The sequence below is a fragment of the Colias croceus genome, chromosome 6 (genome assembly GCF_905220415.1).
Source record: "Colias croceus chromosome 6, ilColCroc2.1".
NCBI classification, from domain to species: domain Eukaryota; kingdom Metazoa; phylum Arthropoda; class Insecta; order Lepidoptera; family Pieridae; genus Colias; species Colias croceus.
Window position 1 is genome coordinate 10,147,923 of NC_059542.1, and position 27,319 is coordinate 10,175,241.

The window sequence follows — 27,319 nt, forward strand, 5'->3', positions numbered from 1 at the left end:
TTAAAATAGAGTAAGTTGTGAAAAAACATTATTACACAAACCTTGCGCGTCAGTCTGCTTCTCCAATCTAGATGGTATATTGCTCCACGTCTTGTTTATTTTGACTTCTGGTGTATCTGTTTGTAAATATAACATTTTTAAGGGCTTGCTAAATTGACCAATCTAAAGTACACAATATGTAGGTACATATAAATACAATTTTTATAACGATGGAAGGAGACAAAACACATAACTGATAACCACACAAATTAAACTGAAATTAACTAGCTCAGTATATTAGAATGTAAATAAAAATAATATGGTTCTAAATATTCGAAGAAATGTTTATTATTAAAATTTCAGACGTTATAAGTTTACTCAGCAATAAAGGACCAAACCTGTATTATTCTCCTTAGAAGCTTTCATCACATTGACAGTTTTATCAAACGCAAAGTGAGACGTTAGCATAGACGCCGACACGATCCCCTTCGGCGTCGTATGTGTTTCTATAACAATTAGATGGATTGCTATGTAATATGTATTCGTATGTATGCATTCATTTTTGTCGTAAAATTTCGAGCAATATTAAAGTTCAGATTATTACAAAAATTTTGTCGTAGACAACAAAAGTATGTAAGTACTTTCCCTTTTAATTCGAGCTCGCGGCTTTGCTCCCATAAAAATTAACCTACCAAGTCTACTACGACTGCAGTTATTAATATATTTTTATTTCAAATTTCATACTGAATCGATCATCTCTTTTTGCGTGATAGAGTTATGATTCTCCATAATTCTGTTCTCTAGTTTCACAATTAGGTACCTACAATATATAAGTAGTGCAGTATGAGTTCCTACTCATCATTAGTACAGGTTACGAATATTCAGTATTATTCAAAGATAAAAATTCGTGATTTTTTTCTACGTATTACCATAGTTGAATTATTATTAAGATATTTGTAAAATTGCCTGCATTTGCCATAGACGGCTTAGCTTGCGTGTCCACGTCTGAGAAAGAGTCGCCCAGCATTCGCACCGACATGAGGCGGCTGCGACCGATACGCCCGGAATCCACTGATTTCGGAGTATCTTTAAATAAAACACAGCTGTCTTCTCAAAAAATAATACACAAATTACAGCATTATTAAACGAAACAAACTTACTTTATAATTTTTTAATTGAAACACAAATCAGTAAAACAAGTGATAACTGCGTTAAAAACAACCGACTTCAAACTTGCACTTGCAAAATTTACAAAATACCTACAGACAAAAATGCTCATAAAATAAAAACTACTGGGCCTATCCGAATAAAATTTTTATGGGACCAATTCGACACCATCCCGCGTCGAACAAAAAAAGAATCACGTAAATCGGTTCAGAAACCTCGGAGTAATCGGTGTACATACATAAAAAAAAAAAAAAAATAATAGAATTGATAACCTCCTCCTTTTTTTTGAAGTCGGTTAATTAACTGAACAAAATGGAACATAGCTTTTTCTTCTTTTTTTTCTAGAGCTCATTTTCCCGCGCGTAAACGCAATTTGGACTATGGCTTTTATCTATACAGCCAAATGATTAGGTGCCATTATATATAGTAATTCATTTTATTATATTAATTTATATTAGGTATTTATTTAAAAATAAATGTAAAAATTACGTATGTGAAAAAAACCTATTAAACTATTTCATTTTCCCGCGCGAAAATATTCTTAATCCTTTCACAAGAGTCTATGGCTTTTAGCTATACAGCCAGGACAATTGTTTCAATAGAAAATTGAGCTTGTTTATTTATTTTATTTATTATTATTACTGATACCTAAATTTTATTTTTAATTATTGTATATTAATTATGAAGTAACTAACCATTCTTCTCCTTATCGCTATACTGAACGAAAGCGTCATTCATGTTTGTATTGCGGACCTCCGTAACGGCTACGTTGGAAATGATTAGCGCCCGTGACTGTATTGCCCACTCTGTGTTGGTCGACATTGAATGCATGCTTGGACGAAAATCTGAAATTTATATGGAATTTTATATCATAAAAATTATTCAAAAGGCCTAGCTGTCCCAGCAAGGGTTGTTATGGCTTACTCTTATCACTTTGGGGTTTATGAAATATATATAAAAATGAAACCCGTTTCACGTCACGGCATCACGTGTGAACGGCTGAGCCGATTTCGATAATTATATTATATTCCTTGAAGTACTAGGATGGTTCTTAATTCTTATGTAGAGAAAACGTAAATATGTACCAGGGGCGAAGCCAGGGCGGACCGCTTGTGAAATATATAGATGTTAGCCGATTCTCAGAATTATCCGATATGCATACAAAATTTCATGAGATTCAGTCAAGCAGTTTCGGGGGAGGTTAACTACTGACAAATACCGTGACAAAAATTTTGTATATAATTATAAGAGATAAAAAAAACTCCTTTACATAATCTGTCAAAATAAAGGTTTTTTTAACTTTAGACGGAAAGTTGAAGTTTGATTCTTTCACTAGATACGATAGAATTGGTATTTTTCCCTAAGCCCGAGTTATACGACCTCATAAATTTGGTTAAGTACATACGAAGGATTTAGGTAATGTCTTGACAATTTCGATAAAATTACCTAACATAACCTGATTTTCTAGAATAAAAATTTGTTAAGCTTTAGGGTAAATTTTATCTTTATGTTTTACTCAAATTTTAGCAATCGATAGGAAATTTGATAAATGGTGTAGTGTTTATTCTAAAAGCATCTAAAAAGAGGTGTAAAATAATAACATAAAACAACTACGACATTACTGATTTAAAAACGTAATCAGACCTGCATTAAAACTGCGTTGAGCTTTCGGCGACCCACAGTTGAAAGATGACTTGTCTACAAGTTTGGTTGTAGAGACACCTAAAACACCAGAAAAGCTATACTAATATTATTAAGCTAAAGAGAATAATTTGTTTGTTTCATATCATAACATGAACGTGTTGTAAAAATATTACTTTTGTTAATTAACTCACCAATTGTAAAATTAAGAGCTTTTGTTATATCTGTCGTGGACGTAGTTTCATCATTCTTCATAATATTATATCCGGCGTCGATATCTATGCCTACAAATATAAATAAAAATAAATACAATCAAAAGCTCCTAAGTATTTGGAACTGATGTACTGAAGCCGTAGGTATATTTTAGACCAACTATTAATGAAGCGACAGGCTCATATTTCACCGCATTATGTCGTTAATATTTAGAATTATCGCTGATCGTTAAATTGTACAATTAAATAAAAAAAAAATAATTGAATTCCCAAAGTTATAGAACATACGTTAAAAGCTTTTTTACTCTCATCTTGGGATCTAAGCCAAAGTTAAAGCGTTGATAATCAAACAGCTGAACATTTTATTTTATTTTATTTTATTTATTATAGAATTTCCAACAAAGGACACAGTTCACGTTTATTACATCTTATTAAAATACATAATCTACTGTACCTTTAATTACAGGAAATTACAGCGTTCAATGTTCATTACAATTCAATTACAATTTGTCATTTTATTTCATTTTATTAACAATAATAATTTTAATAAGGAATAGTACTTAAATATATTTTAATTATTAAATTACTTTTTAAATAAAACCATACAAATATTGCGTTACCTAAACACGCGTCTTTCAGTGTATGTTGGTAGAGAGACGGCGCCGTGTGACACACCATGTTACGCGTCGATATCAAATTCGTGGACATTGCTGAAAAATAATTCATAAATTATTACGTATTTTCATAAATCATCATCTTTTATTATAAAATACTTTATTTTAATTGCGTACATCATAATATTAAGTTAAAATAATTTTAATTTTAATGTTAGGCCAACATACCGTGAGTTGCGGGGTATATTGTATGTAGTGCCAAATTTCATGAAAATCGGCTCAGCAGTTTTCACGTGAAGAAGTAAAAAACATACAAACTTTCGCATTTATAATATTAGTCGGATAGTTAATTACCTGTATTTGTTATATACTTCCTATTGTAAAATACGGAATCTGCTTGAAGATTGACCGATGATACTGATATTATCTTTGTGCCTGAAATGCAATTTATAAAAATAAATATTAAGTATATTCATTCAACACTTATTAAAAAAAATATTAATTTTATTTACCGGTGCACGATAAAACAGTTCCTTTGGGTGTAGTCAACGTAGCAAAGCCTTTATTCTCAAGCCTTTTGCAAGGTATTACAGTATCTGGAACAATTTTACTTATTATTGATTACTTTAAGGATCTACATACTTATTCTTGGCATACTTATATATGACAGGTTTATTTAAACTTCGTAAATTTTGATTGTGTCAGTTTTGAGAATCGAATTAAATGAAATGAAAATCCTTTTTTATTGCATTAAAAATAGAAATATAAAGGCAAACAATACATTTAAAAATAGCGATAGTGTAGAGGGCCTAAATGTCTATTATAATCGGCCATCATTGTAAATGTTTATTCATAATCGCCGTAATGGTAGGAAACATCGACGATCATTTGTTGGGCCAACGCTTTCGATTGTGAAGAGGGCCCATTACCTATGCAGGGTGTTACAATTCTGCCTGTCAAGATTATTAATCTATTTAAACATATATACAACAAACAGTTATTACCTGTAACAGTACTAGATGTATTGAGGAAACCCGGGTCGAAAGTTATCGTGCCCGTTGATACTTTGGTGTTCGACGGTTCTGGAGTTATACGCATCGATTTCACTGTTGTGAGGATATTATTATAAATTATTATCTAGAAAGGTGATAATCCTTATTGACAATTATGTTAATAATTATCTTGAATTTTTTAAATGTATTCCATTGCCCCTACAAATGCATTGCTCTATTTCAAAGCCTTAACCTTGTTTTCATGTGTCCTTCTTCATAGTCTAAACTATATCTACATTCAAATTTATCCAAATCAGTTGATGAATTAAGGCCATAAAAGGAAAATTACAAATTCATCTAACTACTAAAAACAAACTTACATAATGTTCCATCTCTTTTTATAATATAACAATATTAGTAACAGTAACCCTTATTTTTTTTTCATACTTCAGATACATAAAAGTACATCGAATAATAATTGTATGAATATCAAACCATTACTTTTTACGATATCGGAATCGAACCGACACCGTCATAACGATTTGAGGTATTAACGCAGTTCATAAAATGTGATAGAAATCGCTTTGAGCAATGAAATTATTATGTGATTTTGGTTCTATCTATTCGATTTTTCCTTTTATTATAATATATGTATAAAGAATAAAAATTAAATAACATAGACATACATGTCGAAATTAGGGGACATACTTTTGTTTTTTGTTTTTAGTTTAAGGTTTAAATCGCTTCGCAAATTCACCCGTATTGCTCCGCTCCTGTTTGTCTTAGCGTGATGATACCTCTATATAGCTTATAGCCTTCCTCTATAAATGGGCTATCTAACACTGAAATAATTTTTCAATCGGACCAGTAGTTGCTGAGATTAGCGCGTTCAAACAAACAAACTCTTCAGCTTTATAATATTAGTATAGATGATAGTTGGTATACAGCTGATATGCCATCTCGTTAAGTATAATTATGATATGAATAAATAAGTGAATAATATTATTCTACTTACTCATTGATTTGTGCTCTGACGTAAAATCTTCGGTTAATTTTGAATCGCAGTATAATTCTGATGTTGTAGCCGATGCCTCCAATGTTGGATTGAATTTTATATCGGTGGCTATGAAACACATCACATATTATAATTATTGAAAAAGTAATCATCGTATTGAATTGAACAAACGATGTTTTTTTACAGGTGACATAAACATTAATTCTAATGAATTTTAATTTACCTGTAGATAAAATTGACCATGACAAAAACCTTACACAATATTTGTTGTCTCTAAGTTGTATGTTCAATTGTTGTATGTTGTCAAGTTTTCGAGTGAAATTCAAAAGCTGTTATTACATTATGTTGTATCATCCACTAACATATCAAACCATAGGCCTATATCTTCATCATTCACACTCACACTCCAACACACACACATCTAGATACTAACAATAAGATTCACACTATCTAGGGCTCGGGAAACTAAACAATGATTCACATCGGACAAATAGTACAATATTCGATGATATAGGACCCATGGAAGCGTCTAACAGCTTTATGATTCGGAAATATAGAAAGGAGCAGTATTAATCTATGGGCTACGTTTCGGGTTACACTGTATGTAAGATAAAGCTATACATTTCATAGTTAAGACAATTGTATCGTACTAATATTATAAATGCGAAAGTTTGTGAGGATGTGTATGTGTGTGTTTGTTACTCTTTCACGCAAATACTACTGAACCGATTACAATGAAATTTAGCACACATAGAGAGGGTAACTTGGATTAACACATAGGATAGGTTTTATCCCGGAAATCCCACGGGAACGGGAACTATGCGGGTTTTTCTTTGAAAACGAGGGCGAAGCCGCGGGCGGAAAGCTGTGTTTGATAATAGTTCTTGTTTTTAGAATATGTTTTATATCAAATAGGAGATTAATTGACCTAAATTTTACAAGAAAAAATGTATGTAAAATTGTAAACAAATTCCGCCTCTTGTGTTATAATATTTTCTTTTGTGGTACAAGTGGTCTATGAAGAATAATCCTATTGTAATGTCAATATTATGCTCGAAGGGAATTGGGTCTACATAATAACACTGTATATTATATTGAAAAATCACAGTGCCTTCTAAATATTCATATAATTATACGTAAGGGAGTCTAAACTTTATATAACAATTATACAGACTGTGTCTGTAGTTTCGGCACTGTGTGAAAAACTTCAGACATTCAAACATACATTCGCTAGCTTTATAATATAATTATTATTGAAGTGAAACGTCATGGCAATACCGTCACGTCATGGAGTAAGGCGACGAAATTGGTATCTTTGAATATTACCAAAGAAGTTTCACTTCTGACACGTGTGCTCGGCACACACGCTCTTTTTATTATTTACCTGCATTATTACAAGTTATAATCATCTGTGTGCACACGTTTTGCGGTAGTTGGTCCTTCAAGTGTAGCAGTGTGCTCGTTATCTTATTGGTTAGCGGTGGAAGGGATTCTGTAACTGAAAATAATAACCTTTTTCGTGTCGTTATTTGTTAATTCGATTTTAAAACTTTCTTTGGAAATATTGAAGGTTCATACAGCCATTGCAGGTATAGAACCGGTATAAGAAACCGGTGTTTAGTTGATAAAAAATAAAAGGCTTCGTTTTAGCCTTATTAATTCGTATTTTGAATGTAGCTTGGAAATATTAACTATCGTTAATAAATTAATACGGGGATAAGTATTTAAAAGAAGGCAGTAAATTGTTTGGAATAAAATCAGCAATAGGTACTGATAGAGATCTTTGTAATCCAGGGATTTTGCGGAAATGGAAACATTATGATGTCTTGCGGGATAGCACTAAAATTTCAAACATACCATCAAAAGAAGAATCAATTTATGTTGTTTACGAAATAATACGTAGCAAACAATAATTATAAATTAATACTAGAACTGCGATCTACGGGGCGGATGTGAAATAAGCAACATTTTCATTTTCACAACAAATATAAAACTATACAAACAAACAACATTGAATACCTGTCCCATTCTCGGCTTTGTCACTCGGAATAACCACATAACTCGTCGACTTACTGAGTTGACGACTCACTGGGAAAAAAATGTAAAAATGTTGGAAAAAACGAAGTGAAACGGCCAAGTGCGAGTCGGACTCGCCCACGAACGGTTCCCTGCTATCAAGCAAAAAATACAAAAAAACACGATTATTGTATATATCGTTAATATTTTTCTTTAGTATTTCTTATTATAGCGGAAACGGTATTTCCGTTTCATTTGTGAAAATTTCAGCTCACAGAGATACAGCCTGGACACAGACAGGCAGCGGAGGCTTAGAAATAGGGTCTCGTTTTACCCTTTGGGTGGATGGAACCCTAAAAGTGTGGGAAAAAATGACAAAATACAAGAGTCATTGTCGTCCTGCCGCCTTAGCATTATTCATCTTTCAAGAGGAACGTGGCGAAATTAGAAGTGTTATTAAAGGTGACAATGAATACCTATCTGAGGTTTTTACACCTTTATAAGGTACGTTGCTCACTGAGATGGAATTATTTTCAAGGAAATTATGATAGCATAAAAAATAATTTATTATATAAGGTGTTTAAAATAAATTAAATTTGGTTAAATTATTGTGTTATTATTACACAATTAAGTAAAATGCAAATAATTATAAAACATGCGAGCTATATATCAAAGTCGTATATACAATTAAAGGTTTTGGAAAAAATGGTTTACCTACTGCATAAATAATTACTGACAATAATTACTATTGCACAACCAACCATAGAATCTAATAAAGTATACGTTATATTTATTTTAATACATCATATAATATTCAGGTGAGTGCTTATCTTTATACAAAATAGGATTTGTTTTTCAGAGTCTTAAAATTTAAGGATCATATTTGTGAACTACTTACCTATTAAGAAAAGCTACATAGTATTAAAAAATAAAATACTTAATATCAATCTTACATCTCATCTTCGCTGATTGATCCATAAGTTTAATAAGTTCTTTGAACGTTTTCAAATCTTGGAAAGGCGACGATTTTTCCACCGACGTTGTTTGAGACACCATTGGTAATTCTTTAAAAGAATAAATCAAATCAAATCATTTATTGCATACAAACATTCAATCATATTAGCAACCTTGTACAGGTATTACAATACAGTGGATCATTATTATACAATATTATATTATACGTTTACAATAATTAGTTTTAAACACTTCAAGCTATTATTTAAAACGTAACTGTAATTTGATATTTTATTCGTCTGGCGGTGAAGTACAGCTCGCTTATCAACTTAAATCAACTTATTAATGCTTAATCTAAATATAATATTTCTCATATACATATCTGTATTCTATGTAGAGTTGTTATTGATAAGGCACTTAATTTTTTGTTCATCCCTGATATAAACTCACAGAATGTCTTCCGATCTTTTATTAGTAGGTCAAGAGGATTCCGGAGTGAAATAGATGTCAAATGCCGTAAATACATCTTCTCTGCTCTATATGTTTAAAATTATCGAGTTACAATGCTAGTTACAATAGTCTTCCAAAATGGCTGGACCAATTGTCATGAAATTTTGTGTGCCTATTGGTTGGTTGTCATCCTATTCACCTAGCAGACAAGCGAATGTTCGCAAAAAAAAAAAAAAGTTAGACCGTTTCTGTAAGTTTAGTTACAAACTTTGTGTTATGAGACTTTCTAACAGCAATTTATGGATATTTTGTTATCCAAAAATTTAAAATGAATATCATAGTTCTATATCTAGAAATCGAGTTGATTCTGCATCGGGGGAAATTACAAACGTGTCGTATTACTTTGGACTATTCTGGAAGTATTTTTCGTAGTTTCTTCTACGTGACTCTACTTAAATGTAATAAAAATTAAAGGCTAAATTAATTGAACAAAACGATCGTATTTATTTAACATAGGTTAGGTTAGCCGTTAGGTTAAAAAATTACCTAAAGAATTTTTTGGGAATTTTAAACGACATTATCAAGGGAAGACTGACCGCGCTTGCTTTAAAATACTTGAAACGTCTAAATTAACATGAAATAATTTACTGAATCACGTTTAAAATCATTTGAAAAGTATTCAATTTCTCTTGCTCTTTATGGGTTGTATCCACACATGGGGACAATGTAAAATAATGTAAAACTCAACTTACTCGTCAATTTGACGAATGAAAATTCCGATGGGCCAACATTAACGTGATTCGGATAAGAGCTTGTACACTTTTTGACTCTTGACGTTGTACAGGCTACTGGAAAATAGCAATATTTAAAATAATTGTTACGAAAATTTTCCTCTAAATTTTACTCTCTGAATATTAAACTCTCTAAATACAACTAAATTGTGAAGTTTAAAGTTTTTAAAACATCTATACTTATTTACATAATATGACTTGTCCGCGGCTTCGTTCGCATGTTCATTCAATTGTTACCTGTATCTCTTATTATAATGTATAAGTGCTTAAAATATTCTGAATATCTCAGCTGTGTTACGCGTGAAAGCACAATAATAAAACTCAATTCACTGGATCTCAATGAATTCACAATTCAATGGATAATTATCGAAACTCTATGGATTGTTATTATAATATTATCAATATTCGTATGTAATACGTACCTGACATAAATGTAAATATCAGAAACAAAATCTCGCGTGGATGGTGCTTTTCTAATATAATGAATGTTTTTTTCCTAATCTCTATATTGTTTGAAATATTTTCAAATAATGTGAAGCCAATGAATGTATAAAAATATGGTTTCCTATTGTCATAGAGCTATTTGTAAACATGTAATATATTATAAGGTATAGATATTACATGTTTCAAACGTTGGAAGATTTAATGAAATTTTAAATATTATCTTTGTGTATTCAATAATATTGTTATTATGAATATGGTATAAAAGTCAACAAATTTTTCTGGAAAATTCGCCTTAAGCATGTTGAATTTTTAATTATGAAATTTAATTCAATGAAACTGGGGTTGTTAGTAAGACTGCTTCATAAATCTTAAGTGTAGGAATGTACATATTTTCTTTTCTCATCCCAGTTTAAATTTGGATGGCCGTTTTTTTCGAGTTTCCCTTTTTTAATATACCCAGTAGTTAAATTAATTTATACACTTATCTATAGGAACAAGTGCATAGATTTTTGAAGTGAAAACTTCTTTAGCGGCGTTGGGTATAAAATCTAAAACTCGCGTCAGGACACGTGGCCTGATCGAAAAAGCGTAAGACGGACTTTTTTTTTTAGCCCTTATATTCCATGCGTAAGACGGATACCATTCCAAAATATCAAACATGCTGAACGTTAATAATCAAGTTTTCACTTCTGCCGACACTCCCGGAGTGCAACCCGTCTTTTTTTTCTATTAGATTATTAGAAAAACATACTTGATCCATTTCTAACTTCTGTATTCGTAGTGATAGCGGCAGACCGTTGCCCCTTTGACAGCGCGTCCGTCCCTAAAAAGTAAAATCATGTCATGGGTTACAATATCCGCAGAATTACGAGGAAATGTACTCCGATCTTCGTCTCAAATGGCCGTGCTAATGCGTCAAATTATATTTTGAAACCTCTTAAGATAATGTCAGCGGAACGATGAGAGAATTTTTCATCCACCCTTCGAGCGTTTGATTTTGCCACGTATTTATTATACGCTTAAATTCAATTCTGAGTTTCAAGAGGGTTCCGCGATTTATCCTAACATTTCAATGTCAAAATGGATGCGTCGTGGATAGTAATCAGCCGATATTTATTCCAAAGACAAAACATGAAATTAAATTAAGTGTAACATGGAATTTCACTTTGTTTTTGTAAATTATTATTCTCAGTTTCTTTTCTTCGGATAAGTGGGAATCGAACTGGGTCAAGTCTGCACTGAGGAGACCACACGCTCACAGAAATCACAATAGGTCACAGACATGAAATATTAACATGTAAATGTTTGTCTTTCGTTCATATCATTTCCCTAACCTATCCCAGTCCTCTGTTTTATTATATACTAGCTTACCACCCGCGGCTTCGCCCGCTTTTTCTAAAACCTAATAAATTATATACTAAAACCTTCCTCTTGAAATACTCTATCTTTAAAAAAAACCGCATTAAAATCCGTTGCGTAGTTTTAAAGATTTAAGCATTCAAAGGGACATAGGGACAGAGAAATCAACTTTGTTTTATACTATGAATTGTAGTGAAGCAACTTATTCGTAGGAGCCTAGTATTCTGGATCCGTAAATGCTCAATAGTTTCTTTGCCCGCTCTTGTGAAATAAAAGGTAGATATTATAATTTGTTTTTTTACCTCTTTCGTTGTATACTAGGACAGTGGTTTGGACGACGGCGTTATCTAAGTTGTAGCGTTGTAAGTAATGCATCATTCGAACTAGAAGAAATACAAGAGATTTATTAAAGTTATGGTATTTTATTCCCATAGAGGGCGCGGTGAAGTAAACACAACTGTAATTGTGCTCCGTTATTAAAAATTATTTATAAATGTTATTACTGCGTTTTAAAGTGAAAAGTACGTGAATTTAATAGAACTTTGGTGGAATAATTCAAATAAAAGTGTACAAACCCTTGGAAAGTGAATAAACATTTACAAATCGGACTATTTAAACTTGAAAATATCAGCTGATGTTCAAAATGACAGTTTAACTCTTCAAAACATTAAGTGCAAGTGATACGTCGTTATTAAAACTGAGTAAATCGTAAAAAGTCTTCATAATATTTTACAAAGTGCGAGCATATTCCATGAAGTGTATAATTCTACAAATAAGACATTATTAGAAAATATGCATAATCATTCTCATTAAGAATAACGAAAACATTTATCTTTCAACGCCATCTAGCGAAAAAATCAGTAACGCAACGTAATTAGGATAACGACCTCTAACGAATAGATCCCTAATTACGGAATAAAGTCCACACATAGGTAAGTACTGATACAAAGAACTTCTAATAGAGGGCGTTAAGATGTCGAATATAGAACAGTTGATAAAAGAATTACGAATTGATATTAAAAACGACTCCGAAGAATCTTTAAAAAAAGTAGAACAAAGGATTACGAATAAAATTAATGAAAACATAGACTCAAAATTTAAAACTATTCAAGAAGACATCGAAAAATTGAAGAAAACAAATACTGAAAATGAATACAGATTGTTAGAAATAGAAAAATGTATGAGAATTAGAAACCTTACATTTTTTGGAATACAAGAACAAGAAAAAAGCTATGAAGATTTAGAAAAAAATATTTTAAACTTAATTACGTCGGACATGAACATAAATTGTCATAAGACTGAGCTGCAATTCATTAAGAGATTAGGAAAAAGAACTGAAAATAAAATTAGACCTGTAATTGTCACATTCAGCACCTTTGGAAAAAAACTATGCATAATGAAAATGAAACATAATCTAAAAGATAAAAACATTTACATAAAGGAGGATTTTCCACCAAAAATACTTGAAATAAGAAAAAAATTACAAGAACAGCTTCATAAAGAGAGAGAAAGTGGTAAAATAGCATACATTCGTTACGACAAATTAATTGTGAAAGAACAAAGTAACAGAGATAATCAAAACAGAGACAACTTTAAACACAATAATAAAAATACAAAGAAGAGAGAACTGGAAGTAACTCCCCCGTACCATTCAGGTGAACATGACAGCAATAAGAAACAACAAATCGCCAAGAAGAATAAGGTTCGATCCTATCCATCTCAGAGTAACCAATATTCTATAAAAAATTATATAACAAACAAAAATAAAAGCTTACTACTACCCAAACCAACAACTTCTATCTCATCAGATTCGGAATAACAATTAATAAAGCCCCCCAATTTGACAAAAACATCATTCACCCCCTCAAATAATAAATATTTATGTCAAAAGGTTAATAATTATACACCTCCCCCACAACGGTTAGTCACCGCGGGGGCAGTAGACTACAACCCTCCAAATAACATGAAAATAAAAAATATATACATATCCACGTTTAACGTACGATCCCTAGCAAGTGAAGTCAGGCTGTTAGAATTAGAATATGCAATATCACCTATAAAATGGGATATAATCGGTATTTCAGAAGTAAGAAGAAACGGATTTAAAATAGAAAATAGAGGTCGCTACATATTATATTACTATGGAAAAATAAAAGGCGAGAAAGGAGTAGGATTCCTAGTTAAAAAACAAAGATACTTAGAAACTATTAATTTTATTGGAATATCCGATAGAGTAGCAATATTGCAAATTAAAATATTATGTACTTTATATAGTATTATACAAGTGTACGCTCCTACGGAAAGCTCGAGTGAAGAAGAACTAGAAACATTTTATTCTGACTTAGAAAACGCAATATCTCAATGTAACAAAAAAATTATAATTATGGGCGACTTCAATGCAAAAATAGGTCAAACAGAGGATAACGAGGAAATGATTAGAGGCATATACGGTTATGGCAAAAGGAATAGTAGAGGCCAACGTCTAATGGATTTTTGTTTTCAATATAAATTTAAGATATTAAATACAATCTATAAAAAACCAAACAGTTTAAAATGGACATGGATGGCACCCAATAATAAAGTAAAAAACGAAATTGACTTTATCATTACTAATATACATAGAAATGTGAGCGATTTGAGTGTAATAAGTCGAGTTATACACCCAAGTGACCACCGCATGGTAAGAATGACACTATGTACCAAATCAAGGAAATTATCGCGTTCACGTTACTCACAATTTACAACAAGAAATATTGATTATGAGGCATTAAAAAGTAAATTTAAACTATGTCTGGGAGAATATGATTCGGTACAGAGCCTCTATGACGATATTGAAAAAAATATGCTGAAATGTTTGAAAAAACCAAACGCAAACTCTACCACACGAAAATGTCAAATAATTACTGAGGATATCATTCAATTAAAACAACAGAAACATACATTAAGAAATAAAACTCATAAAACCCGAGAAGAAAAAACCAAACTAACACATCTATACAGAACTATTAATAAAAAAATCAAGGAAAATTTAAAAAAATATAGATTAGAAATATTTCAAAATCATTTAAAACAAACAGGTGGAATAAAGAAAGCGAACAAAGTTCTAGAGAGAACCAAACAATTAATGACACATCTAAGCACCTCTACAGGCTCTGTTACCACACACAGAAAGGAATTACTAGATGTTGCCACATCGTTTTACAAAAACTTATACAGCAATACAAATCAAGACCCAAGTAAAACGTTGCAAAATTTTATGACCAATAGAATACAATATAACAAAAAGTTTGATGATGTCCCGCCCTTCCTAGAATGTGAAGTGGAACTTTCTATTAAAAAGCTCAAATCAGGAAAAAGCCCCGGCCCCGATGGTATAACAAATGAGATGATCATAGCGAGCCAATCACACATAGTAAAACCTCTGACAAATTTATTCAACCTCGTTCTAAATAGAATAGAATTTCCAAAACAATGGCTATGCTCAGATATAATTTTATTGTACAAAAAAGGAGACCCTAAATTTATAAGTAACTACAGACCGATTAGTTTAATTCCATGCATATATAAAGTATTTACCTCAACTCTACTAAGAAGACTGACATATATCTTAGATGAAAAGCAACCCATAGAACAAGCGGGCTTTATGAAAGGAATGTCTACAATTGACCATATACATACAGTAAAACAGTTAATAGAGAAGTATAAAGAATACAACAAACCCTTATATATATGCTTTATTGACTATGCAAAAGCATTTGACTCTATCTTACATAGTACTATATGGAAAGCATTAAAAGCCCAAGGTGTCAACGACACATACATATCAATTATAAAAACAATATATGAGAACAGCTATGCTAGAGTAAAATTAGATACACAAGGACCGAAATTTAAGATTAACCGTGGTGTGAAACAAGGGGATCCACTTTCAGCAAAAATCTTTATATCAGTACTGGAATATATCTTCAGCCAGCTAAATTGGGGGTCATAATATGGTCTCAAAATCAATGGAAGATATTTATCGCACCTCAGATTTGCAGACGATATAGTTTTGTTGTCAGAAAATGTAAGGGAATTGCAAACAATGATAGAATCGCTAAATAAATATAGCAAAAAAGCAGGTTTGAATATAAATCAGGAAAAAACCAAGATTATAACAAACAGTCAGCAGTTACAAGTCACAATAAATGAAACTCCCATTGAATATGTTGAAGACTATATTTACCTCGGACATCTTATCTCATTTAAGCTATGCAACGAAAAAGAAATTGAAAGAAGGGTCAAGCAAACATGGAATAAATATTGGGCTATGAAAGAGATTTTCAAAGGACAAATGCCAATTCCACTAAAAGCTAAAGCCATGGATATATGTTTAACACCTTGCCTAACGTATGCATGTCAAACATGGCCCCTTGCAAAAAAGCATTTAAACAGAATTAGCATCTGCCAACGGGGCATGGAACGAAGCTTTTTGAATATCAAACTTAAAGATAGAATCCGAAATAGTGATATAAGAAAAAGAACGAAAGCTCAAGATGCAGTAAAGTATGTCTGTAAATTGAAGTGGAAGTGGGCAGGTCACCTGTGCAGATTAAGAGACGATAGATGGTCACATTCGGTGATAAATTGGACACCTTTTTATAAAAAGCGTAAGAGGGGAAGACCAATCACACGATGGAGTGATGATATCAAAAATCACGCAGGTGCCCTTTGGACTAGATTAGCTAAGAACAGGGATGAGTGGAAGAAATTGGAGGAGGCTTTTACCGCAAAAAGCGGTCCTTATTATATCTGATTACATATTACTATCTTTCTAATTTACTAACACTTAATTTAATATTTAAAAATAGAATTGTTATAGAGAAATGAGAATGTTTATACTAACCACACTAACAACAAATAAAATTTGTAACTAGATATAAGTAAAGGAATGAATAAAAGCTTTATTATTATTATTTATTTTTTTAGGTTAAAAATACCTCGCCCATTACTGGGGATATAACCAAGGTTGCGGGCTTTTGGCCAAACAACTATGGTTACCTTAAAATTAGTCAATTGACAAGAACTTTCTAACAATCCTACAGGTGTTTAATATCACAGCTTTTTGTAGAAGTATAAAAGTAAGTGGGTGTAAATTTAAGATTTTAAGACTAGCGTGGAGTGTTTTCGGTATGACGCCTGTGCTAGAAATTATAATTGGGATTGTCTTGACTGTGTTTACCTGCCACTGAGATTTAAGTTCAATAGTCAGGTCTGTATATTTTGTCAGTTTGCTAGTATGAGTGGTGTTAAGATTGTGCGTGTTGGGGATTGCTACATCTATTAAATATACGGTTTTATTTTTCTTGTCATGAAGTGTGATATCTGGTCGATTGTGGTGTATGGTTTTGTCAGTAAGTATTGTTCTGTCCCAGTAAATTTTGAAATCTGCGGAGTCTAAAATTATTTGTGGTGTATATTTGTAGTAGGGTACTTTTTCCGTTATTAGTTGGTATTTGTAGGCGAGTGTTTGGTGAATGATAGCTGCTACCTGGTCGTGCCTGTGTTTATAGTCTGTTTGTGTGATGGATGAACATGCGCCAGTTATGTGTTGAATCGTTTCCGGTTGCTTGTGGCAGTGTCGACAGTGGTCACTTCTGGAGCTGCTATCGCGAATAATGTACTTCCTATAATTTTTAGTGTCTATAATCTGATCCTGAATTGCTAACATAAAGCCTTCTGTTTCGGGAAACAGTTCACCCCTCTTTAACCAAGCGTTTGACGCTACCTTGTCCACTATTGGATTGGTCAAGTCCAGACGATGTCGGCCATGGAGAGATTTTTGGGTCCATAAGTCTATCTTTTGTTGTTTGGTGATTATGTTTATTTGTTTGTTAAAGTCGGAGAGTGTAAGTGGAGTGTATGTATCTGCCTGACATATAACTTGGTGTAAACGTGATTGGTGTGAGCGATTATGAAAAAAGGCCCTAAGTAGTGTGATCTGTTTATTGTGGAGGTTTGTTATATCTATGATTCCTCTACCACCCTCAATTTTAGGTAGGGTCAATCTTTGGATACAGGCTCTAGGGTGATGTTTTCTGTGTTTTGTCATTGTAGTATTTATTATTCTTTGTAGCGTAGCAAGTTCCGATTTTGTCCAGCGTATGATCCCAAACGAGTATGTTAAAACGGGGATAGCAAAAGTGTTGATGGCTTTAATAGTATTTTTAGCATTGAGGTGGGTGTGTAATATTTTATGTAGTCGTTGTCTGAAATTATCTTGAAGTAGTTTTTTAGTGTCTTTGTGGTGAATTTCTTGTGACTGGTAGTAGCCCAAATATTTGTACCCTTCAGCGGGGTCCACCGTTTCTATGGTATCATGATTCGCTAATTGGTACACATTATGTTCTATCACCCCTCTATTGATTGATTGGATTTTACATTTATCGATTCCGAATTCCATGCATACATCTTTTGAAAATATCTGCGTAATATCGACAAGGGTATGAATTTCGTTTAGCGTGCCTGCAAAAAGTTTTATATCATCCATATACATGAGATGAGAAAGAGTTATGTTTTCTGTATTGTGTGTTATTTTAAATCCTATGTTATTTTTATTAAGCATGTGGGATAGTGGGTTAAGGGCAAGGCAAAACCACAAGGGGCTTAAGGCATCTCCTTGGAAAATACCTCTTCTTATGGGGATGAAATCGGTTTCAGTAGTTTTATCAAAATTGCATATTTTTAATTTTGTATACCAGTTAAGCATAATGTTTTTTAGAAAATGAATGATTATCGGATTAATTTTGTAGTGTTTTAATATGTATAGTAGCCAGGAGTGTGGAATTGAATCAAAAGCCTTTTTATAATCTATATACATAGTGTAAATGCTACGTTTTTGTTTGAGTGCTAGCTTTGATACTACAGCGTCAATAGTAAGTTGTTCTTTGCATCCCTGGCTGTTTTTTCGGCATCCTTTTTGTTCCTCTGATAAAATATTATGTTCTTGTATATGTCTATGTATTGTTTCACTTAAAGCTGATGTGATGATCTTATATATATTTTGTAAACAGGTGATCGGGCGATATTTTGCAGGGTTTGATGTGTCTGATGGATCTTTTGGTAACATGTATGTAATACCTTGTGTGATATATTGTGGCATGGTATCGGGTGAGCTAATGAATGTATTAATGTGTTTGAGTAGTAATTCATGTGTGGATGTAAGTTTTTTATACCAGAAATTGTGTATATTGTCGGTTCCAGTAGCTTTCCAGTTATGAGTTTTTGCTATTACATTTTTAAAAAGGTCTATATGAATTTGTTCAAATTTCATTTCTGGTGTATCCTTTAATCTTTCCTTATCTTCTTCTATCCAGTGATTGTGTTGATGTTCAATTTGATTAGACCAGATATTTGACCAAAATGCTTTTAGAGATTCAGGGGTAGGCAAAGTTGCGCTATTTTCTCGTTGACTTTGATGTTGTGTGAGTTTCCTGTAAAAGAGTTTTTCACTATTGGCAAATTGTTTATTTTGTGTTTTTCTGAGAGTTGTTAGTTTATATCTTTTTAATCGGTTTGCTAAGGCGTTTAATTTTTGTTTCAGTGTGTCAAGAAAGTGTGCTATGTCAGTGTTTTGAGTTTCATGTTGAGTGTGTATTTTGTATTTTTGTTTAATCTTAGACAAATGCTTTTCCAAAGCCGGTGACCTAATACCCCTAGCGTATTCAGTAAGCCTCCCTATATTTGCTCTAAGCTCGCTTATCCTATCTTCTAATCGTCTTTGCCACCAAGGTGCTTGTGGTTTTATGGTATTTAGGCTGGTGTCTCTAATTCGGGCCCCATAAAATTTAGCTGAAGTATATGCCGCACAATAAATAGAGGTTTGTATTATATTGAAGCTAGTGTCAGGTGTAAATATGTTTGGGAGAGTTACATTATTCAGATGGTTAATTATGGATGATAGCTTTTTAGAGGATTTTAGTTTGGGTATATAAGGCCGGGTTGTCGGGTTCGAATCTTTAAATTTATTATAAGTTTCTGCATACATGTCCTCTAATTGTTGTGCGAGTTCCAGAGTTAAACTTGGCGGGTCGTCTGTTATTTGCATTGGATTTGTGATATCATCGTTTGTGGTGGTTTGTGTTGATTGCAAAGTTTGGTGTTCGTTGTGTATTTGTGATGGGTGAATTGTAGAAACTGAAATATTTTCATCTATATGTTGTGATTGTAAAGCTGAGGTATTTAATTCGTTTCTTACTTCTTCTCTAATTCTATTTAATCTATCAATGGACAAAAGGTGATTATTGACAATAGACCTGCGTTGGTCAGCTATTCTTTGTACTGAAAGGTGAGCTATTGAAGGGCATTTAGTAATTATATCCTGATGCAGTAAAGGTCTGTAAGTAGTTAAATCGGTTTCAAGGTTTGTGAGTCGGTAGTAACTTCTCATTATGGTTTCGTTAAGATTATCTGACCATCTGATCCTGCCCTGTTGGGTGTGCTCTGTAGTCGCATTCACTTCTGCGGGCGTAGGGTTTTGTAGTAGAATTCTAATTTCTTCCTTGATATTATTAATTTCTTGTTTTGTAAGGAAGTTGCGTTGAACAATAGCACGACGTTGATCTCCTATTCTTTGTTTTCCTACGTTCATTTCAGGATATTCCGCAGTAAAACGTGCATGTAATGGTGTCAGGTACGTTCTTGTGTTTGATTCTAAGTTTGTGAGGATGAAATAGTGGCGCATGATGAAAATGTTCATTTCTTTGGTCCACGTTTTACGTGTGCGCCTTCCATCTGGGGCGGGTGCAGTAACTTTAGCTGAGGTAGCCTCCTGCACAACATCCCCAATGGATTGTAATGAAGATGAAGGTGATACATTGGATGAGCTTGATTCTTGATAATGGAGCAATGAGAGTGGTGATGATGGTACTGATGAAAACAATGACGAAGGTGAAGAACATGATATTGATTCTACAGATTGGGTTGTCGCGGTTGGACAAGAGACAATTGGCGATACGGTGCCCCCCCCAGAATACGAGGGGCAGCCCGAGCTCGTTGGCTCGGGGCGGGATTCTCCATCGCGGTTAGCTTTGGTACCCGCCTGGGGTAATACTCTATTTCTAAGGCGCATCGCATATTATCTAACGAGATAATTAATGTGGTATGGGTAAGAGTAGAATAGTGAATTAAGACATTAGAAGGAACAAGTAAAGAGAGAAAGTAAAGAAATAAAGTGAAAGAAAAGAGTATGGGAAGAGTGGTGAAATAACAGGAAGAAGGAAGGGAAAGAAGAAGTGAGAAAAGACCATATTTTTAGCTTGTGACCGGGCTAAAAACATTGGTTGTACCTCTTTTAGTCTGACCTCTCCCCCTAGACCTGTCCAGCATGAGTAGCTCTGCTGGCATAGCTCTAGTGCTCATTGAGGCACACAAGCCCCTCCACGACGGCAACGTAGAGATACATCGGGGGGTTATTATTATTATTATTATGGTATTTTAAAAGTAAATAGACAAAAAATATTATGTCCCTTAATATTATTGGAATACTGGAAGTATAAAATCTGGTTGATGATAAATAATGTGAGTATGATGATCTTATTCATTTCAATAATCTACATTCGAAGGATTAATTCGTAAACTTTATTCGTAGACCGTAGCAAGATATAAATTGATTTTAGGTAACCAATAAAAAAATAATTCTCAATGGTCAAACGGTATGCTATTTTATTATATCCTCTTCTTATATAGATAGTTATACATAGTGTAGGTAAGTGGGTCTCATAAGTTGCGCTCTCCAAACCATACTCTCCCTGAGATTGATTCAATATAGACGTCAATGTGCGATTCCCTCCAAATAAGATTTTCACACGATATTGATATTCAGTTTTTCGTCCTCTAGACGTAAATAAGATCAGCAGTTTGAGTCGATCCTCGAGAAAATTTCATTTTACCATTCAGTCATAGTTTTTCTGAGACACCTTTATTTTGTTATTGATATTATTATATCGAGAGAACAGTTATTTTATTCAATATCAGAATATTAGTGTACGCAATTGGTTTTTATATGGAAATAAAAATATATTTTTGGGGTAAAGTTAAACGTTCAAAGTAATATTAGGAGTGAGACGTTTATTTTAAGGAGTCTATTTTATAAATATCCTGAACGGAATAATGTTAAGTTCGTAAAAACTCGAGAACAATAAACACAAGGACATCATGAACTGTTTTTAAACACAGTTACCGACAAGTTACCGACCCGTTTATTTATAATATATTCATGTCAGGTTTTAACGCACAGAAAAAACTTGGGACTTTTTAAACACAATATAAGTAGGATAGTAACTTATACCTTAAAATGAATTTATTATATAAACTAACTTTCCGCCTACGGCTCCGCTCGCTTTGTCTACAATCTTACAAATTATATTATACCAAAACCTTTCTTTTGAATCACTCTATCTATTAAAGAAATATACCATCAAAATCCTTTGCGTAATTTTAAAGATCTGATTATACATAGACGGCGGAAAGTGACTTTGTTTTATACTATGTAGTGATGATGCATACGTAATAATATAGGATATAGTTACATTTAGCGAATTTAGACGGTGATTTCGACCATTTCGTGAACCGCTGTGTGGTTTTCTTCCAAACGCGATTCCAGCGATGTTTGCACCCTCGTCCAAACACTATGCGGTTTTTCAAGTCTACAAATCGTTTGGATACTGAAAAATTGTCTTAATACATTAAAATAATTAATAAATACTATGCTACTACTAATAAAAACCAAAGCTTTACGTGTTATGATCTCAAAGCAACCATCATTATTATCAAGGATCGAATTTACCAAAAAAATAAATATTATAGAATAATCTATGATTTGAGACTTACTCTTGTTGTTTTTATTTGAATATCTTCTATACTTCTGACACTTTTTACATTTGCCCAAAGAATCGCGAAGTCTTTGAATATTATTTTCCCGTATGGCCACTTCTTTTCTCCAACAGTAATGATAGTAATATTCATGATAACTGCAATTCGCTAAAACATCCATTTAAAGTAAAATTATAGTAGGAATAAATCTCTCTACAATAACGTGATTTGAAAAAAATACGAACATGAATGTGAAGTAACCACCATACATATTTAGATGTGTTACAGTAATTCCCGTTATGCTGCATTGGACCAAGCTATATGTGTCAGAATCTACTAACATCTAACAAACATGAATTTATATTTTTTGGTTTTTATGGCATTCAAATAAATAATTATAAATTTATATCTAACAAACATGTTAAAATATTAACATTTTTATACAAACATCAAGCTTAACCCGGCGTCATTGTGGTAGAAAACAGATACGCGAACGTTGAGGTGGGTCAATATTACCCATATATTTTATAGTTGTTATTTTAAAACTTTTTAAGAAAATTAGTATTCTGTGTTATTATTATAGGTTATAGGTATTCTGGTTTTGATAATGTAAAATAAAAATAGTAATTAACCAACGTTTTATTCACTTTAATCAACTTTGACATAAACTCATAAAAATAGGAACAAAATATAGACCTCTTACGTTTTCATGTCATTACTACGCTAATAACCAGTAATTTTGGTTACAAATAGCATTTTTATAAATTTATGTCTAATATATTAGAAAAAAAACTTTAACAAAGCTATTTAGAATCTTCATTGTAAATGAAATTAATACAGTAAGCCACGATGTGTTCAGGACAAATAAATTTAGGGCAAGCTTGACAAAAATGTTTTGTTTTACTATTTTTATTTCCGGACACACTTAACATCTTTTGTGGGAATTGCAGGTGGCTCCTCTGATGATCCACCAATAAATTCTCTGATTCTTTTGCCCATTTTTCATTGCAATCGATCAATTCCTGGCGAATTTTCAAATTTTCTAAGACCAGAGCAAGACCTAAGTTTTTCAAAAAATTACGTCGCTTATCCTTTGATTTGTTTTTATTTATGCGGCGTATTATAAGAGGATTAATTCCTGTGTGTCCAACATGGCATAAAAATTGTCAGGGGCCACATTTTGGAGTTACGAATCACATCATATGAGGCGCAAAGTTCATCAGCGACGTCAACCCCATATTTAGTTTTATTGTAAAAGGTATTGAATTCGGGTTTTCGCTTTTATCCGCTTGAAACACACTCCGCACTCTAACATGATCCTCTTCTTCTACTTCATCATCATAATAAGGTAAGTCTGAGTCAGACAAGAGTCTAAACCCGCCATGATACGTGATATTTTCTATTCTAACCGTTTATAGTACTTATTTTATAATAAGTACCTATTGGACAAACAAAAACATTAAATTCACAGAAACAAGCAAAAAAAAATTTTGCAGACACCAAGAAATCATACACAACAGTAAAAATCAATAACTTAGCCATGGCGCAAAATTGTTACATCAATTGTGAGGATGGGTCATATTTACCTTTTTCGAAAATACACGCGTGTAGCTCCCAGTATACTCGACGTCGAAAGGATTTCACTTCCAAAACGTTTAATGTACATTATTAGCTCCAGCTACTACAAAAAACAGCACAATCGTGCACGTAATTACAAAGATATTGTAAATTATAAACAAGCTGGGTCATTTTGACCCAACCTCAATGACGCCGGGTTAATAGACGCAAACCTGCACATTTCTGCGACGAAAAGTTGCTCGACGGCTTGCACAGGTCACCCCTCTGTCTCCAGGAACCATCCGTCGTCTCCGAGCACTTAGATGACTTGAATATGGCACTGCACTGTGAGCTCGGCAGCCTCCAGTCGTACTGGTGACCATAACGTGTCAAAAGAGCGTTGCGAGAACGAGAGTGGAAATTCTGACGATCTTTTAGTAAGCGATTGTGAGTCTAGTTGTTTGTCAAATTATCAGGGTTTACCTGGTCGGTGGCATCGCTGCTGTCGTCCAGGTGTTCACACGCGTGGCTGGAGAGATCGTCTTGTATGTCCACGTCTTTCCCTGTGCTTGACGTGTCGTTGCCTTGGGGAGTATTGTTTATTTCAATTAATATAAATAAAAAAAAAAATCAGGTTTAGGTAATGGATTTTAAATAGGGAATGTTTAATATACACAATATCATGTAATAGGTGAATAATTCCCATAAATTTCGCTGGTGGTATGTTTACTTGTGCTTAATGTAAACAGTGGTGATTAAATTTACAAAACAAGGATGAATTTTCTACATAAAATTCAAAGGACCCTACTTGTTGCTCTATATAACTTTATTACTTTGTATTTCGACGTGTCTTCTAAAATTCCATATAGATTTAGGTATTCACTGTTAAATTTGTGAAATTCGGGATTGTATACGGACACTGATTTTGAAATAACTTATGCGTAAATTATAATATTGTGTTTAGACTCCAAAATAATGCAAGGGTTACGTGTGCATGATTCCAACACACTTTCTCAAAGGAAATCTCAAAGGAATGTGACAACCCGGTCAACCCATATAACTCAACGGCCTCATACCGTCTGTTTCAAAGTTGGTGGTCCTTTGCAGAACTTCTGAAGGACACTCGATGTATGAGGGAACTTGTATGCTGTTGCAGGGTTCTCTCTTGCGTGTCGGGTTTGGTGTGGACGGGAATTTGAAGGTGGCGTAGAATTCTGGAAAAATAATGTGATGATCAATTATTTTAAATATTTCGTAGTTATTAGTTTATATTTTATATTGTACAGGTATTACTGGCGTGTTATTAGATTTTTATGTATTGGAAAAATCTCTTACGTAAGGCGTCTTTAAATTAAATTTAACTTGAATAAGGTACTTATTCATCTATATTACATTGAGCACAAAAAAAAAACCATTTGAATTTGAACACAAAATATGACAATAAGACAATACGTAATATTTTGTTAAAACATAAATTACTGAAATCAACATAACCCTTAAAAGGAGGAATTACTAAATATAGAAAAGCCTTTGATATATGAACATACCGTTGGGAGGCTTCAACGGTTTCGTATCAGTATTCATTTTGTGCAAAGGGTTTACAGGTTTTATTTTAGAGTCCTTAGCTAATATCACAGTTTCTTGCACTGTCATCGATTTAGCTGAAATTAAATAAAAATTTGAATGCCATAAAAAGCAATCAATAGTGATTGTAAATTATTGTTGATATTGATATTTAATTAGACTGAGTAAGCCACCCTGAGGGTATCCTTACCAGTTATAAATAACTGGAACGATTTTGAAAACAGCAAAATTGATTATGTTTAATATACGTAAGTCATTAATTTACTTTTTAATAATTACTTAATATTATTTTCTTTCCCACTAAAAAGACATACTAGGATCTTTTTTTTTCAGTGTTTTTTGGAATAAGTTTGACGATCCAGAGCATTTAAATTTATTATTTTACATGCATGCCTTTTAATAATAATGAATGGTCTAATTTTTGTAGTTAATTTACCATCGGTATTTTTCTCTATGTCCGTCGTCGACACAGATTTCTTAGTTTGATTTATGTTATTGAAAAGAAGTGAGTACTTTCTGATAATTTCTGCTCTGGGATCCAAAAAGCCGTTTGATTTCGCTCCACTTGACGTGTATTTTGGCTGACTATCAGAATGGTAACCTAAATAATATTTAATAAAATCTTTATGAGATAATACCGATAATAATGTTTATGATAAATTAAATAATAATGAAAAAGTCAAGATTTGTACCTGATTCATTATCTCTCGTGGGATGATCTAGTTCAAACGATAACCAGTCTCTAACATTATCGTTAGTGGATTGGAAATATCTTGCTCGGTGATTTGCGTTGCTTGTAAATGAAGAATGTTGGTTGCTCATCCCTTGTTCTAGAACATTTTATGACGGGGTGAAGGAATAGAATTTTTATAGCATTTACCAAATTAATTTAAATTAAAAAGAGTTGATAATAAAACTTCATTGTTTTTTGTTTCAAAGTCCTGATTAAATCATAATATAGAGTTCCTCTTGAACCTTAATTTAGAATACAAGATTGCTACCTTTATTAGTATCGACCATGTTGAATCCGCTTCCAGGAGATACGTTACTTATATTATTACTATTGCCTGGGGTCACAAATTGAACTTCTAAGTTTTCATTTACTGGACCCAAGAAAAAATCTAAAAAATTATTGTACATTGAGCCCCTTACATGATCAGTAAAGTGAAAATAAATAATAAGTGGTATTAGCAGGGGTAGCTAGATTTTAATCATGTTTACTTAAAAAAGATCATTCAAATATGATATTACCATTGTAAATGTCGCTATTAATGACTGAGTTGCCATAAATTTGCCCTAAAGTTGGAATAGGTCTCGTTGTAGCTACAGTGACTGGAACATCATGCAGTTCTGAAAAATCTGAAACTTCTAGTTATTACTTTAATATCAGTTTCATACAATTAGTTTGATATAAAATAAATATTATGTTTTATTTCAAAAACTCACCCGGTGAAGTATTATAAATTTGCAGTCTTTGTATATTTTTATTTTGTGATAAGATGCTTTGTGTCTTTTCGTTTGATGCTTTTTTCTTCAGAGTGTTGACTTTTCGCATTGGAATATGACTTGGTTTTGGTTTTTTATCTACTTCTAAAAATGTATAACACATTTTAAAGCCTTTAAATTTAGATTTAAAGTTACAAAAAGGATTTCAATAAATTTATTATTTACTTGGTCGATTAGTAGGTGCTGG

General features: G+C 32.6%; 2 protein-coding genes across 2 annotated transcripts; one reads left to right on the top strand and one right to left on the bottom strand.

The window, feature by feature from the left end:
- Positions 1 to 27,319, bottom strand: LOC123692702. Its single transcript, XM_045637474.1, has 28 exons — positions 27,298 to 27,319; positions 27,073 to 27,216; positions 26,878 to 26,994; positions 26,628 to 26,747; positions 26,319 to 26,456; positions 25,590 to 25,703; positions 25,119 to 25,256; positions 24,526 to 24,626; positions 24,276 to 24,414; positions 22,504 to 22,653; positions 22,203 to 22,337; positions 11,937 to 12,017; positions 11,027 to 11,098; positions 9,793 to 9,888; positions 8,590 to 8,700; positions 7,640 to 7,708; positions 7,005 to 7,118; positions 5,621 to 5,728; positions 4,618 to 4,719; positions 4,126 to 4,209; positions 3,968 to 4,048; positions 3,620 to 3,709; positions 2,982 to 3,071; positions 2,791 to 2,868; positions 1,842 to 1,991; positions 946 to 1,065; positions 378 to 485; positions 1 to 116 (listed from the first exon to the last, which is right to left on the bottom strand). Exons 2-28 carry the CDS (start codon positions 27,179 to 27,181, stop codon positions 1 to 3), a joined length of 2,931 nt encoding a protein of 976 aa, XP_045493430.1. The 5' UTR covers positions 27,182 to 27,216; positions 27,298 to 27,319.
- LOC123692562 lies at positions 12,563 to 15,616 on the top strand. Its single transcript, XM_045637319.1, has 2 exons — positions 12,563 to 13,148; positions 13,290 to 15,616. Exons 1-2 carry the CDS (start codon positions 12,608 to 12,610, stop codon positions 13,451 to 13,453), a joined length of 705 nt encoding a protein of 234 aa, XP_045493275.1. The 5' UTR covers positions 12,563 to 12,607; the 3' UTR covers positions 13,454 to 15,616.

Coding starts and splice junctions, on each gene's coding strand:
- LOC123692562 (XM_045637319.1), top strand. CDS start 12,608: ATGTCGAATATAGAACAGTTGATAAAAGAATTACGAATTGATATTAAA. Junction 13,149..13,289: donor TCATAAAGAGAGAGAAAGTG/GTAAAATAGCAT, acceptor CGTACCATTCAG/GTGAACATGACAGCAATAAG.
- LOC123692702 (XM_045637474.1), bottom strand. CDS start 27,181: ATGCGAAAAGTCAACACTCTGAAGAAAAAAGCATCAAACGAAAAGACA. Junction 24,415..24,525: donor GCAGCGATGCCACCGACCAG/GTAAACCCTGAT, acceptor TATGGTCACCAG/TACGACTGGAGGCTGCCGAG. Junction 1,066..1,841: donor TAGCGATAAGGAGAAGAATG/GTTAGTTACTTC, acceptor TTTTATTTAAAG/ATACTCCGAAATCAGTGGAT.